The sequence below is a fragment of the Triticum urartu genome, chromosome 5, assembly GCF_003073215.2.
Source record: "Triticum urartu cultivar G1812 chromosome 5, Tu2.1, whole genome shotgun sequence".
NCBI classification, from domain to species: Eukaryota; Viridiplantae; Streptophyta; class Magnoliopsida; order Poales; family Poaceae; genus Triticum; species Triticum urartu.
The window spans coordinates 569,468,462-569,483,405 of record NC_053026.1 but is presented as its reverse complement, the minus strand read 5'-3'; the positions used below and the strand labels follow the sequence as shown (position 1 = coordinate 569,483,405).

The 14,944-nt window shown below is 46.6% G+C and overlaps 1 protein-coding gene across 1 annotated transcript; it reads right to left on the bottom strand.

Annotated features, from left to right (window-relative positions):
• Positions 1-13,832: 13,832 nt before the first annotated feature.
• Positions 13,833-14,522, bottom strand: LOC125506063 (flowering-promoting factor 1-like protein 5). Its single transcript, XM_048670940.1, has one exon. The coding sequence runs from the start codon at positions 14,404-14,406 to the stop codon at positions 14,074-14,076; it is 333 nt and encodes a 110-aa protein (XP_048526897.1). The 5' UTR covers positions 14,407-14,522; the 3' UTR covers positions 13,833-14,073.
• Between the last annotated feature and the right edge of the window lie 422 nt (positions 14,523-14,944).

The following is a 14,944-nucleotide window of genomic DNA, read 5'->3' as shown; positions in this document are numbered from 1 at the left end:
CATTTCAATGCGAAAACAAATGCGATCATAATCGCAACCAAGGTAACAATTGATCCAACGGCATAATGATACCAAGCCTCGGTATGAATGGCATATTTTCTAATCTTTCTAATCTTCAAGCGCATTGCATCCATCTTGATCTTGTGATCATCGACGACATCCGTAACATGCAACTCCAATATCATCTTCTCCTCCTCAATTTTTTTTATTTTTTCCTTCAACAAATTGTTTTCTTCTTCAACTAAATTTAACCTCTCGACAAGGTCGGTTGGCATTTCCGATTCACAGACATCCTAGATAAATAAAATCTATGTCACGTTGGTCGGCATAATTTTCATAAACAATAAATGAACCAATAGTTATAAAGATAATATACATACCAAATCCGAATCATAGACAGGACGAGGGCCGACGGGGGCGGATACAAAAACCATCGCACTATATAAGATGCAATAAAAAATGTAAGAAAATGATACAAGTATCTATCTAAACATACAAGTAAGAATATTTTTCCTTTCAGAAAGAAGATAAGAACAAGAGGCTCACCACGGTGGTGTCGGTGATGAGATCGGCGCGGGTGATCGACGGCGGTGAAGACGGGGACAGGGCGTGACGGGCCGCTAAATCTAGACAAATCTCGAGGAAAATGGTGCTTGGAGGTCGAGCTTCGAGAGGAGAAAGCTTAAGTAGTGTGGCTCGGGCATTCCATCGAACACCTCATGTGCATAGGAGGTGAGCTAGAGCACCACAAAGCCCTCTCCCCCTCGGCCAGAAAAAACAGAGCACTGTGCTCTGCTCTTGCGCGAGGGGGTATATATAGGCAATTCATTGGTCCCGGTTCGTGGCATGAACCGGGACTAAAGGGGAGCCTTTGGTCCCGGTTCATGCCACCAACCGGGACCAATGGTGGTGGGCCAGGAGGGAGGCCCTTTGGTCCCGGTTCATCCCACCAACCGGGACCAAAAGGTCCAGACGAACCGGGACCAATGGCCCACGCGGCCCGGCCGGCCCCCTGGGCTCACGAACCGGGACCAATGCCCACATTGGTCCCGGTTCTAGACTGAACCGGGACTAATGGGCTGAGGCGGCCTGGACCATAGCCCCTTTTTCTACTAGTGCTCCCCTTCTTTACCTATAGCACGAAACTCGGCAGGTAAGTAATATACCATATTAATATCCATACCTTCCCGAACCGGCGTAGATTCATAATCCACCATCTCATCTTCATCCCCCAATGTGAATATTGGGCTCAAAGATTCCTCAACTGAAGGGGATGTTTCAGGTGGTGTGGACGATGTAATAGGGGTTGCATCATCCTCTTTTGGTGGTGAATGTGTTGCTGTAGCTAATGTAGAAGCATCTGCGTTTTGTTTTTGTCTAGGCCTCCACACTTGTTTTGTGAGTGCCATGGGCCGAATTTCACTTAACAATTCGTCCCTTTGCCTCTCCTCTTTGTGCTCTACCTTCTCGTGGTTCCTCATGCGTTGTAATCTCCTTTTCATGGTCTTGGTTAAACCGGGAGGACACCACTTAGGTTGAGTATATTTGGGATCCCTTGGTTTGGCCTTGCTTGTGCTTGCCTCATGATCACTAACCATGGAACCCTGCTGAACAATAACAATATCACCATTAGAAGTAGCCAGATTACCAACAATCGGCTTTTTGATCTCCTTTTGCTTGTCGCATTCTAAAATTTCTGCATTAGATGACTTAACACGCCACACTTTTTTATTGGCCTTACTTGGAGAAATTTTTGTTGGCCGATTAGCACCATAGCTCAAACGGCCTTGTGTAGGATAATAAAGCCTCTCGCGAGCAGGCCTTCTAGGTGCTGCCCACCCCATATGGAAAGCATAAGGAGCCATTGGGGGCTGCCCCCATCCTCCACTGAAGCCTCTCATGTAATATGGCGCATAGAAGGGTTGTGACATCCATGGTGTCGGTGCCCATGACCCATATGGCCTTGCATATCGTCGAAACTCTTGCTCCGGAGGCAATCTTGAACGCTTTGAGTGTGATGGCCGATTAGAGCTAGAACCGGCCGCTTGACTTGCATATTTGGATAGCAACATATCAAAAGTTAGCTTGATTCTGTTGTTCTTAGTTTCATTCTCTTTCCACTTGCCAACTTCTGAATTCTTGGGCTTGATCAATTTAACATGAGCATCCTCTTGTACTTGTGGTTGCCCCCCGAGTGTAGCATTTTTTATAGTGATCTTCAACACTTCCTTGCCATCGAGTTGCTTCTCAAGCACAATCTTTCTTCCCAAGACCCTGTCACCCTCCTTGCTATTCCTGGGTTCACCAATAACAACATTATCTTTATTAGCGGATTCGGCTATGTTAGGCCGAATTAACATTTTCTTCCCTTCCAAGTCTATGGTGTTTATGGGGAAGGGCTGCTTATCAACTTGCATCTCAGCAAAATTCAATCGTTCGTCATTAATGGCCGATTGTATCTGTCGTCGAAAAACATTGCAATCGTTAGTAGCATGAGAAAATGAATTATGGTACTTGCAATAAGCACGCCGTTTCAGCTCCTCAAACGGCGGTATGGTGTGTGATATTCTAATCATCTTATCTTGCAAGAGAGCATCAAATATTTTATCACACTTTGATATATCAAAAGTAAACCTCATCTCCTCATCACGATTCTTGCGAATCGGCTTAAGAGCATTGCACATATATGGTTTGGCCTTTGAGGACCAAATAAATTCAGTAGTATAGACATCAACCTCATCGTCCGAATTATCATCGTTCTGTTCAACCATATGCATTCTAGGACGATCGGGTGTAGACCTATGGACCTCTTTACTTCGACTCTCTTGGGCCAAAGCTTTTTGTAAGACTTGATTAATGCTCGAAAACTCATAAATTTCTAGCCTCTCTTTAATGTGAGTTTTCAAACCATTAAGAACAAGATCTGCCAAGTCTCTCTCAGTTATCACTAAGCTATAACATCGGTTTTTTATATCTCTAAACCTCTTGACATAATCGGTGACCGATTCATCATGTTTCTGCCTAACCGATGTAAGATGTGATAACTTTAGCTCATTATCGCCGCTATAAAAGTGATCATGAAACTTTTGCTCTAATTGCGACCATAAGAGAATTGAGCCATGTGGTAAAGCAGCAAACCATGAAAATGCGGTACCAGTTAAAGATAATGGAAATAAACGCACTTTCAATTCTTCTATGGAACCTGCTTCACCCAACTGTGCTAGATATTGACTCACATGCTCCCAAGTTGTTTTCCTACCCTCACCACTAAATTTAACAAAATCAGGAACCTTATAACCTTGAGGGTAAGAAATTGCATCGAAGTGTTCAGGATAAGGCTTTTGGTACACACGACTTTTTACTTTCGGCTCGTTTCCGAAAGTTTCTAGAAACATCTTATGCAAATCCTCCCTTAATTTAGCTAAAATTGGATCCGAGGTAGATGAAGATGTTTGTGGCAATGACATAGAAGCAACCTGAGTACTAGCTATTGGTGCAACTTGTGGGATGGGCGCCGAACCATAATTCGGCGGAAGACCAAACATGCCTGCGCCTATGGGTGGTGTGACAAAGTGATTCAGCGTTGACGCCAAATTGGCCACACTCATAATAGGATTAGAGTATGTAGGTGTAGCCACAAGCTGGTTGGTTTGAGTAGGGTAAAAATTCAACGGCATATTATATTGTTGTTGCATAGGTGGTGCTGATGAAATAGGTAAAATTGGACTAGGGTTTTCAGATATACCAACAATACCACTAGATGATGGAGGCATATTTTTCTGAGCATTAGCACTAGCCACAAAAGAATTATATGCCATCACATTACCCTTACTAACAAGACTTTCAATCACAGCCACTTGCTCTGGAGAAAAAACTTTACTCACAGTGATTAGATCTTGTTCGTCGATGAGGGGAGGAAAATTGGTGTTTCCAACCGGAGTGATGTTGCCTTGACGGTCCTTCTTGAAACTTGAAAGAAACGCTTCCAAATCCTCCTCCTCGCGCTTCTTCTTGAGCGCCTCAAAAGCCTCTTCACGCTGCTTCTTGCGCGCTTCGTAGGCTTGGCGATGTTCATCCGATAGTTCATCAAGACCGGGCTTAATGATGTTATCGGCGTCAACTTCTGAGGGCTTGGGAAGATTAGACATGGTTGATGATGATTGTTGATCTTTCTTTCCCCAGCGGAGTCGCCAAAAAGTGTGTTCGCACACGAACACGTCACCGTGTACCTCCAACGCCGAGGGTGATGCACCGCAGCTCACGTCGAAGGAGACCCGTCCGGAAGCGCGGTACGCAAGCAATCCGGCGGGTGCTTTTCAGGACCCGAAACCCCACGCGCCCGGGAGGGACCCCGTCTGGACGTGCGGCGGCTATGGGCTGCCCTAGGTCGGTTCGCCCGCCCCTAGAGCCTCGATGATCGCTGCCCTTCAACACGAAGAACGAATGAAGAACGAGATAGAAAGAACATGGGAGGGATGTAAAACTATGGTAAAAAGTAGATGTGTTTTGCGATTGTGTGTTGTTTCAATCGGCCGTCACCCCCAACATATATAAGAGGCGGTTGGACTTCCCGTACAAGCAAAGGATTTATCTAGGCTTTCCTTACAAGAAAATTACATCAATTCACGTCCAAAACCCTAGTCAAATTCGGATTGGTTTTATCCGAACTTCCCAAAACTGTTCGGTTTAAACTGGCTGCACCTTGCGGGTCCTTTTTGCGGTGGTAAACGATCTCGGATGAAAACAAGCCCAAAAGCAATCTTGACTGTTTCGACGAGACGAACAACTTTCATGTTGAAGGGTTTTTGATCAGAGATCATCTTGAGGGTCAAATCGGTCTCGCAACACAGGCTTTTCTCCTCGCGCTACCCGTCAGACATGTGTCTCGTGGGGCGCGCCACATCTCGCCTCGTGATAGGGCTGCACTCCGATTGCTCTAATTTTTGCATACGAACTCGGATTTGAACGATTTTTATATCAAAATCGATCGTTTCGACGAGACGAAGACAACCCGTGTAGATCATTTTTTCATTTGAGGCCATCTTGGGGGCATAATCAGCCGAATAGTGTTCTGAATGCAAAATCTCAGTATTTCAAACAGAACTTCGGCCTTAGAGTTTAGATCGGATGGCTACGTCCCAAATATCAAATTTTCTCCTTTTGACGATACCGAACTTTCTCACTTTGAGCATTTTTCCATTTGATGCCTTCTTAATTAGGTTTTTGACCATGCCAAAATCTGGTGTCAACAGAAGGCAGCAAACAAGATGCAGGAGGAGGCAGATAGATGACAATTGGCATCAGAGCCTCAGGTTATGCCGATGCATATGCTGAAAAACAGCGTCAATGGTGGAGTCCCCAAGACGGCTGAGCGGATCTCGGATGAGGTGGCTTGCGTGGCCGACGCGCTCACGCTGCAGGGCAGGCGGCAAGGTAAGCTGGCCGGACCACACTCTGTGTGTGATATGGCCATGCCCAATAGCTTCTTCCTTCTCCTCGTGCGAACCAGCTACCCGAGTTGGTCGTTATTGATGAAGGTAATCATGGAGGCTGGCGAGTTGTTGAAAGCTATGGAGACCGTCCATGTGGAGTTCGCCGAAGACCGCCTGGTGATGGACATGATGCCCAAGCCGATGGAGGTGGGACAGCCGTTATCATCGAGATGTCCCAGGCTGACAATATAATGCCCGTCAGCCTAGGTGAAGTTTGTCCCACAATGGGTGAAGTTTGTCCCATAATGCGGCAAATTTTCGTGTTTTGACCCTTTTCTGAAACCTATTCGAGATTTGATCCTAGTTTGAATTTTTTTTGAGATCTGACCCTTTTACTACCGCTAGAGTCCATGGCGGTAGGGTCTAACAGCCTACCGCCAGGGACTTTGGCGGTAGGAAACATCGCTACTGGCAACCGGACTAGCGGTAGCCTGCACAACCCTACCGCCAAGGTGCTTGGCGGTAGGCACGAGCATGCACTATATTCAATACTTAGGAGGTTTTGGATGGTAGGGCATGCAACCCTACCGCCAGGGACTTTGGCGGTAGGCTGTTACACCCTACCGCCATGGTCCCTGACGATAGCAAAAGGGTCAGATCTTGATTTTTTTCAAACTAGGGTCAAATCTCGAATAGGTTTTAGAAAAGGGTCAAAACACGAAATTTAGCCCCACAATGCCCCCGAAAAGGTAAATCGTGTGCTTTATTGGATGAGAGCGTTTTTTCCTAGCTGGGGCTACGCGGCACCTTCTATCTGGACGCTCCGTTTGCGTCGTGATATGTGCAGCTCAGCCCACGCGTATGTGCGCTGCAGTATCATTAGAAAAGAGATGTCACCTCCATGTAAACAGTAATACAAAGCAGATAGGTCCTGCATGCTAGGTTCTAGCCAGTAGCCTGCCAAACCCGCTGGTCGCATTGTCATCTCACATGCACTGCTGCCCATGACGAGTCCTGTTTGCCAGCTATTAAAAAAACAAGGAACAGCGCATCCCTGTGCAGGTGAACCGAGAGAGAGAATAAAGAATCAAATTCAAAAGAGAAAAGCGTGAACAAGTACGAAAAGTGTTTTGAGTGAGAGAAGCTGTGTGGGGGATTCTGACAGAATTTTTTCTCTAGGATTGAAGAGAGATAGATAGCGTTGTGAAGAACTTTTGAAAAGAAAAATACTGTGAGGGAGAACTCATTTGCAAAAAAGAGATAGCTTTCGTGTCAGAGAGTTATTTTTTGAGGCAATGAGAGACAATTTCCACCTACAGAAAAAATGAGAGACGATTTTTTAGCAGGTCATGCATGCATTTAATCCAAGCACACCATCTGACACGAAAGCGTTGTGAAGAAAAAAGTCTTGGCCAGGAAGTGTGAGAGAGACTGCATGCATGCATGCATATTTCGTTTGCATGTGAGAATATTGTGTACGAGAGAGAGAAGTGTGGTCAGAATTTCCCATGGGTGTGGGCGTGGGTGTAGGAGAGAGAGATAGTGGTGTGGTCAGTGGTCACGGGCATGAGGGGGACCGAGAGAGCGCTGACAGGGCGCATGACGGGGACAACGATGGGTATGGGGTGTGACACTCAATACCTACGAGGGAATCAAACTACTATTCACGTAGCCTTAATTTACAGACTAATCACTCTGTTGCTGCTGAGATAGTACTGCACTAGCATATATCTCAATACGGTGACCAACGGCACAGATAAGAGGCATCGCGTAGGACAAGCTACGAAGAAACTTTATGTTATTGTGATGTGATATCATGAGTATTCAATTCAACCTGAAGTGTTGTTGGGTGCTAATTTTTTTTCTTTTTGTACACATATGCCCTTATATAAAGGATGCACTGTTCCTTACTCGGCGATTATATCTATCTGATTGTCGCTTTTTGTCATTTTTCCATGGCCTCCTTACATTTTATTACCAAACCAGTAGCTCCAAACTAAAATCATTGCAGTTGGGAGTCAGTAGAAAGAGAGTAATAGCACTTAGGAGGAGTAAAACATATGTGTACAGTGCAATGGTAGTGGGAGGCATCTTGAAACACACCCCGTGTGAAAACCAGCGTGGTGGTGCTCAAATTTGCAGTACCAGGAGCTTGTCAGCATGAAGTCGGTGGCATCCCAAACGTACCTCTCTCAACGATACTATACCGATGCTTCTTGCAACCTCTATTATTATATCTATGCTTTTCAAGAAATTAGTTGGACAAAGTTAACTATGGGGGAGAGGATTTATGTCACGCAGATGCGGGGCCCCTCGCGTGCTTTTTTGTTTTGGCTTCCTATTCTCAAATTTTCATCTTTTGAATGAGAAGTTCAAATTAAGCTCTGGTTTCACATTCGTGTTTCATGTGATGAAGGCTTTCAAATAAGATCCATATTGAACACATTTTTACGAGTTTATTAAAAGAATTGTTAAGTCAGGTTTTGAAACGTAGTAAGAGCGACTGATAAAATCACGGCATTTGTACTTATGACCGACAAAAAGGTCGCTTAAAGTTTCAACTCTGTAACATGAGAAAAATGTAAATTTTAGATTCAAAATCTTAAGCTTCAAAGATTAAAACTTAAAACATATTGTGCCCTCGTGCGGGATCTAACTACCTTGCGGATCGTGATGTAATCGGGTGGCCGAGCAGGGCTGTGCAGGTGCGTGCCCCCGCACCTGCGAATTTCCATTAACTATGACGAATGATAAGAGACTTTCAGGATAGTGAAGTTTGGTGACTAAACTTCTAAAATGTGTTCTAATGCCCTCTCACAATATCCTCTAGAAAAAACTGATTTAATAAAACAGAAAATAAAAAGGTGATAGAGAAATAAATTCCCAAATGTTCAAATATTTTAATCTACTACTATTTATAAAAGCACGAGTTTGGTGAATCCATATGATCTCAACCATTCAACAAACTACATCCCACCATGTGACACATGTGGTAAGCAATCCAAACTATTGAAAAAACCAACAATATCCAACGTCGCAATCCTCTTCAATTATGTATCCATCATATCAGACGAGACTTGCCTGCTCCCCGCGCGTGCGCCCATCCGTGCTCCTGCATACGTGGTTTGATTTGATTGAAACGAAATAAGGCCCGGCCCCACCCCCTTAAAATTAGAGAGGAGATGATTAGATTAGAAAGGAAAAAGGAAAAAAAAAGACAGCCGTAGGATGAAGTGGGAGCACGGATGGGAGCATGGGGAGGGAGCAGGCAAGCCGGATCCCATCACATCACCACAATTTGGAAACAACATTGATTGCATTAATTACAATTAGTATTGGAAGCATCAATAATTGCATTGATTGCAGCTAATATGTGAAATATCACTAATTACATTGATTGCAAATAAACTGGAAAGCAACATTAGTTGCACAAATTTACTTTACATAAACATCCCCTCATTGCTCTTTCTCCGTTCAATTGTATCAGGCCGTGGCCAATTCTTCATATCTTCGTTCAATTGTATTAGGCCTCGACCAATTTTACAAATAAGATGGGCATGACACATTTTGTTCCTACATCAATGGCGACACAATATGCATTACACACTACATCACTGCCAAATCCCATATGATGTTCTAGCATGGCACGAAGAGCCACACAAACCATGCTGAGTCAACATGAAGCTCAATCATGTCAGCTGGGAATCAGATAGCCCCATATGACAACCCGTATACCACGAGTCAGAACCGTGCAGCGCTGAGAAGGTGAGACCGAAGGGGTTGACACTTCCTTTAAGTGGAGAAATGAGGGCACCACTTCATCTGTACAACAAAAGGGGCCATGGCCATTTCGGCACATGGGGTAGCTCATATTATCAAATGACCAAACTTCAGGCAACATTCATGCATCGACCGGGGAGGGCCGCGAGAGGGAGATGTCGATGTAATATAAACTCCGCAAGATACTATCAGTTAGGACGTGCATTGCATGTGCGCAATTACTATTGAGTAAAGTGCGTTTGAATTGTCGAGCTAGTGTAGTTTGGTGCCTAAACTTCTGACCAGACAACATTTGTGCTCTGAATTTTCAATCGAAACAACTCTACAACTTAGCTTGTGTGGTGCTTTGAACATTTGATGCATGCAGATGTACAATGATGCTGACTTGTGTGGTGCTTTACATTCACTAGTCCGCGGCCAAGCCAATTGCTTCACCGCTCCACCGATGCTTGCCGCACTGGAGTTGCGTCAAGCACATGCTTACTGCCCTCGAGAAACTCTCACTCCCTCATTCCTCCTTGCAGTGGCAATTCTACAAAGAAGCTGTGGAGTCAACTGACCCCACAGACCCAATAACTTAGGCTAAAATTCAAGGTTGGAAAAAGAGCCAGGCGAAAGCGAGGCGTTAACCTTCGCCTAGCACCTAGGTGGTAATTAAGCGCCTTACGTGCAACCTAGGTGGACGTACAATTTTGACTACCATGAGTATTTCAGATATTGATTGTGTGTTTGATATCGATTTAGATAATATAAGTAAGTAAACTAGCAGCTATTGCAATAGAAGATGACCAACTTGGTCTGTCAATGCAATATGGCATGATTTCGTACTTGAGTGGACAATTACCTAGAGTTCCGCTTAGACCCTAGGTGAGGCATTTGGTCATTCCTAGCATCTAAACGTGCCTAAGAGTCTCCTAGGCATTGCCTTTTCCAACAGAGCTAAAATTATAAAACATTTATTGTATACTATAAAGAAAATAAACTAAAAAATTAGAAATGACCCCACAGATTCTTCCTGTTGGCTTCAGCACTGCTTCCTTGGGCTCGTCCCAATCATCCTCTCCATTGCACTAACCCATCATAGAATTGCTACCGCTCCTCGACCATAGCTCCATCATCTTCACACTGCAAAATCCACACCTGTGAGGTCGTTGCCGGCTACCTGCTTCACCATGCGCCATGGTCACCACAAGCTCTTGCCATTCTCCTAGCCGAAGGCCAACAACACTGCCTCAATGCATATTACGGCCGCTACGACGCCACGGGTCCTAGAATTTGCCATGAAGGTTGTCGACGAAGGTGGACTTGAGAGATGCATCGAGGACATGAGCCCAATGGTCTTCGCTTCCTACGTGAGAGGAGATCCTTTTTTTAGAAAAGAGGTCATTGCCTGATTTTAAATTAATGAAGCCCTTATAAGGACAAGTACAACACAAAGCCACAAAACTCAACAAACAAACATAAAACAACAATATTTGTGAACAGTTCATTCGCCATTTCGTAGGAGCTCGGTTCACTGCTTCATCATCTCTTTATATTTTGCACGAAAACCATCATCAGCTGCTCCTTCTCGGCTCCGAGAGTTAGGTTTTCTGGTCTAGCTCCGTGCCGGAGAGCAACCGAACAGGCGCTTAGAGCATCTCCAGCCGCGCCCCCAACAGGCCCCCTAGGCCACTTTTTCGGCGCCGGCGTAAAAAAAACGCCCCAGTTGCGCCCCCAGGACGCCGAAAATCGCCGGTTCAGCCCTTTTTCCGCCCGGCAATCACAGGCCGAACCCGCCGCACTAGGGGGCAATTGGGGGCTCCGGCGCAAAGGAAAAGCGCAGCTGGCCCACAACGTCAGGCGAAAAGTCAAGGTTTTCTTCCCCGACTCGCCTCCCACCCCCCGCGCCCTCGGCCGCCACAAGCTATATCCCGGCGCCACCCGCCGCCCTTCACCACTAGATAGCCATTCCCCGCCGGAAAAATAGCAGAGCTTCACCGCGGCAGCCCCTCCAACAGCAGCTGGGCGTTTCCGGCCGCCGTTTCCGGCCGCGGAGGGGCAGTTTAGCGGCGGGTACACGCCCACCGGGCGCAAGGTGTTCGACGATTTTCCTGCCTCAGCGATGGACTCGGATGACGAGGAAGCGCTCGCCGCGCTGCTGGAGGAGGAAGCCGAGGCCGACGTCCAGGAAGAAGAGCATCTCATGGTGCTCGCCGGCCTCGCCCAGCTGCTGGCGAGCAATGAAAAGCCGCGGCGAGGTGGCTCGGCGCCGGGGCGGGTGAAAGCAAAGAACCGGCATCGTCTCGAAGGCTACTGCATGCTCTACTCCGACTACTTCGCCGATGCTCCACTTCACGGCGAGAAAACATTACGGCGCCGTTATCGGATGAGCCGAAAGCTCTTCCTCAGGATTGTGAATTCTATCCGGGAGTTCAAAAACTACTTCAAGTGCAAGATGGATTGCACCGGCGCCCTTGGATTCACCTCCATCCAGAAGTGCACGACAGCGATGAGGATGCTTGCATACAGAGCTCCCGGTGATTCACTCGACGACTATGGGCACATGGCCGAGTCCACCAGCATAGAGTGTTTCTACAAGTTCTGTCGGGCAGTGGTGGCAGTGTTTGGACCGCAATACTTGAGAACACCCAATGCGGAAGACACTGCTCGGATCCTAGCACAGAATGCAGCAAGAGGATTTCCTGGGATGCTTGGAAGCATCGACTGCATACATTGGAAATGGAAAAGTTGTCCATTTGCTTGGCAGGGGATGTACAAAGGCACCAAAGGCAGTTGTAGTGTGGTACTTGAGGCGGTGGCCACACAGGACCTCTGGATTTGGTACTTCTTCTTTGGTATGCCAGGAACTCACAATGACATCAACGTGCTGCAGTGCTCTCATGTCTTTGCCAATCTTATTGAAGGTCATTCTCCTCCGGTGAACATCGAGATCAATGGGCGGCACTACAACAAGGGGTACTATCTAGCTGATGGCATCTATCCGAGATGGTCGACATTTGTGAAGACGATCTGAAACCCTGTGCCAGGAGGCAAGAACGCCTGGTTTGCGAAGATTCAGGAGGCTTGCAGGAAGGATGTCGAGCGGGCATCTGTTGTGCTCCAATCTCGATTTGCTGTTGTCCGGTACCACGCTCATACCTGGTCCAAAGATCAAATGTGGGAGATTATGACTTGCTGTGTCATCTTGCACAACATGATCATCGAGAGCGAGAAAGAAGATCCATGTTTGACACTGAACCATACTACAGGCAGGGTCCTCTAGCCGAAGTTGATCACCAGCTACCAGCAACCTGGACTGCCTATCTCAGTATGTGTCAGGAGATCCGAGACCCACAGGTGCATCGTCAACTACAGAAAGATCTGATTGAGCACCTATGGGGGCTCAAGGGGGACGCCGTGTGATGAAATATGAGTTTTTATTTGTTGAACTATATAATTTGTATTGAACTATTTGTTGTTGTACTATTTTGTTGAAGTATTTAATTTTTCTGTGATGAAATATGTGATAAGAAAAAATTGTGTTGATAATTGAACGTCGAGACACGGCGAACCACACTGAATATAGGCCTATTCTCGCCCATATGAACCCTTTATTCACCGAAATTGGGCTGAAAAGTGGGCCAATTTCAATGCCTGGGGGCGACGACTGGGCGCAAAACCGCCCCCAGTGCCGATTGTATTGCCGGCTCGCCCCCAGAGGGCGATTTTTATGCGTCCTGAGGCGGAACGGCTAGAGATGCTCTTAGCATTGCTCCACTAGACACCCCACTCCTTTTCAGCCATTTGCGGCTGCATGAACATGTGGATAAAGCCTGGCCACGTAGGATATACTGTAGCCATGCGTTGAGAGTTAGAAATTTTATAAAATGGAAGGTGTTTAGTTAACAAACACGACCATGCAATGCAACTTTTCTACTTCCTCCGTCCCATAATATAAAGGCATTTTTTACACTAGTCTCATAATATAAGAGCGTTTTTTATAATAGTGTTTTTTACACTACACTAGTATAAAAAACGCTTTTATATTATGAAACGGAGGGAGTACTAGCTACTTTAGAAACGGAGTAGTAGCACAAAGGCATCATAGAGTACAATACATAAATTGTGGCTCCAACACTCGCACACCACTATACAAACGCGCTTATTGTTGCAAGCTTGACCGGGGAAAGTAAGTACCTATAGATGCATCATGCATGCCTATAGGTCGACGACCTTGAAGTGGTCAGAGGTCTGGTTATCCAGCTCAGCATTTGTGCACCTTTTCATCATGTGGATTGGAGTAGCGATAAATGTTGTCAAGATAACAAATTTAAACATATTGATGTATTACTTTATAAGGTCTTCATAAATAATTAATAAAATAGCCGCATGCATCTTCGAGATGCAGAGGCCGGGTTCATCCTACTTTGGGTCATCCTCCTTTAAAAAAATGCCTAAAAATGACGCGAACAACAGACGCGTCCCTTGCTTGGTTTCAGCCATTTGCAGCTGCATGCACTATTGTTGTGTGGATGCAGCCTGGCCACGTACAGTTACTTGTGGCCATGCATGCTCATAGGGAAAATTCGGAACAGGTTGCTTTTAGTTGACAACCACGTATGACCATGCCAACAAAAGTAACAAACACAACCGAGACTCAATCAGATAAAAAAAGCTGACACCAGCTAACAGGAGAAATTCGGAGACGTACAAAAGCATCATCTGACATCACACAGTATAAGGCATAAACTGTTAGTACATCGATCACTCACACACAACACGTACGCACACCATTTTGTACGTGCGCTTATTTGCATAACAGACTAGCGCCTGCCGGGGGAAAGTAGCTAGGCACGTAGAAGCATCTTGCATGAATGGTTCAGACGATGTCGACGACCTTGAAGTGGTGCCTGTTCTTGACGACGACGTCGTACATATGGGTGGAGCGGAACCTCGCAAAGTCTCGCGGGAGGGCGATGAGGTCGACGCCGCCGTCGCGCCGGTGGAGCTGCACGAGGTCTCGGTTCTCGTAGTAGCGCTCCCAGCCCAGCGACCCCAGCCGCCGCTCCAGCGCCTCCAGCGATCGCATCGTCTCGTTCGCCGGCACGTACACCAGCGCCTTGCCGCTCCGGCCCGACGCCGACGAGCTCTCCTGCCGCTCCAGCTCCATCACCCCGTCCTTCCGGAACACCCACACACCTCCAGCCGCCATCGATTTGAATGATCTACCTACCGCGCTGGCTGTTTTTCTGCTACTGCGTGCTTGAATATGTAGGCGCGGGGCCAATAATGTTCTGTGCTATCTGTCCGGCGACATGGACGGTCGAGGGCGCTGTGCGCATGTGAAGGCGCCGCTGCAACTTGGCCGCGCGTCTGGGCCTGGACGTCGTTTCCAATTGGAGCGTGCACCTGTTGGGGGATGCCGCATGCCTAATCCGGGGACGCTGTATGCCAAATCCGTCCCCGTCGCCTCGACGTGCGACAGCGACGCCAGCGGCCCAGATATCGAACGAGTGGCTGCCAGCCAGCCCTGCGCTCAGGTGGGCGCGCACGTACGACAAAGATCTGGGCCACTTGCCGTCCCTTGACATGGACATTGCACCACGGATTCCGCCTTTCATTTTCAACTGTTCAAGTGTCTAGTTTTTTCCGCTAGTATCATACTCCTACGTATCAAGGCATTTTTAATAAGGTGACACTTAATTAAATGAGAAAAAGAAATGATTGATAATTATAATATGTTACCATAT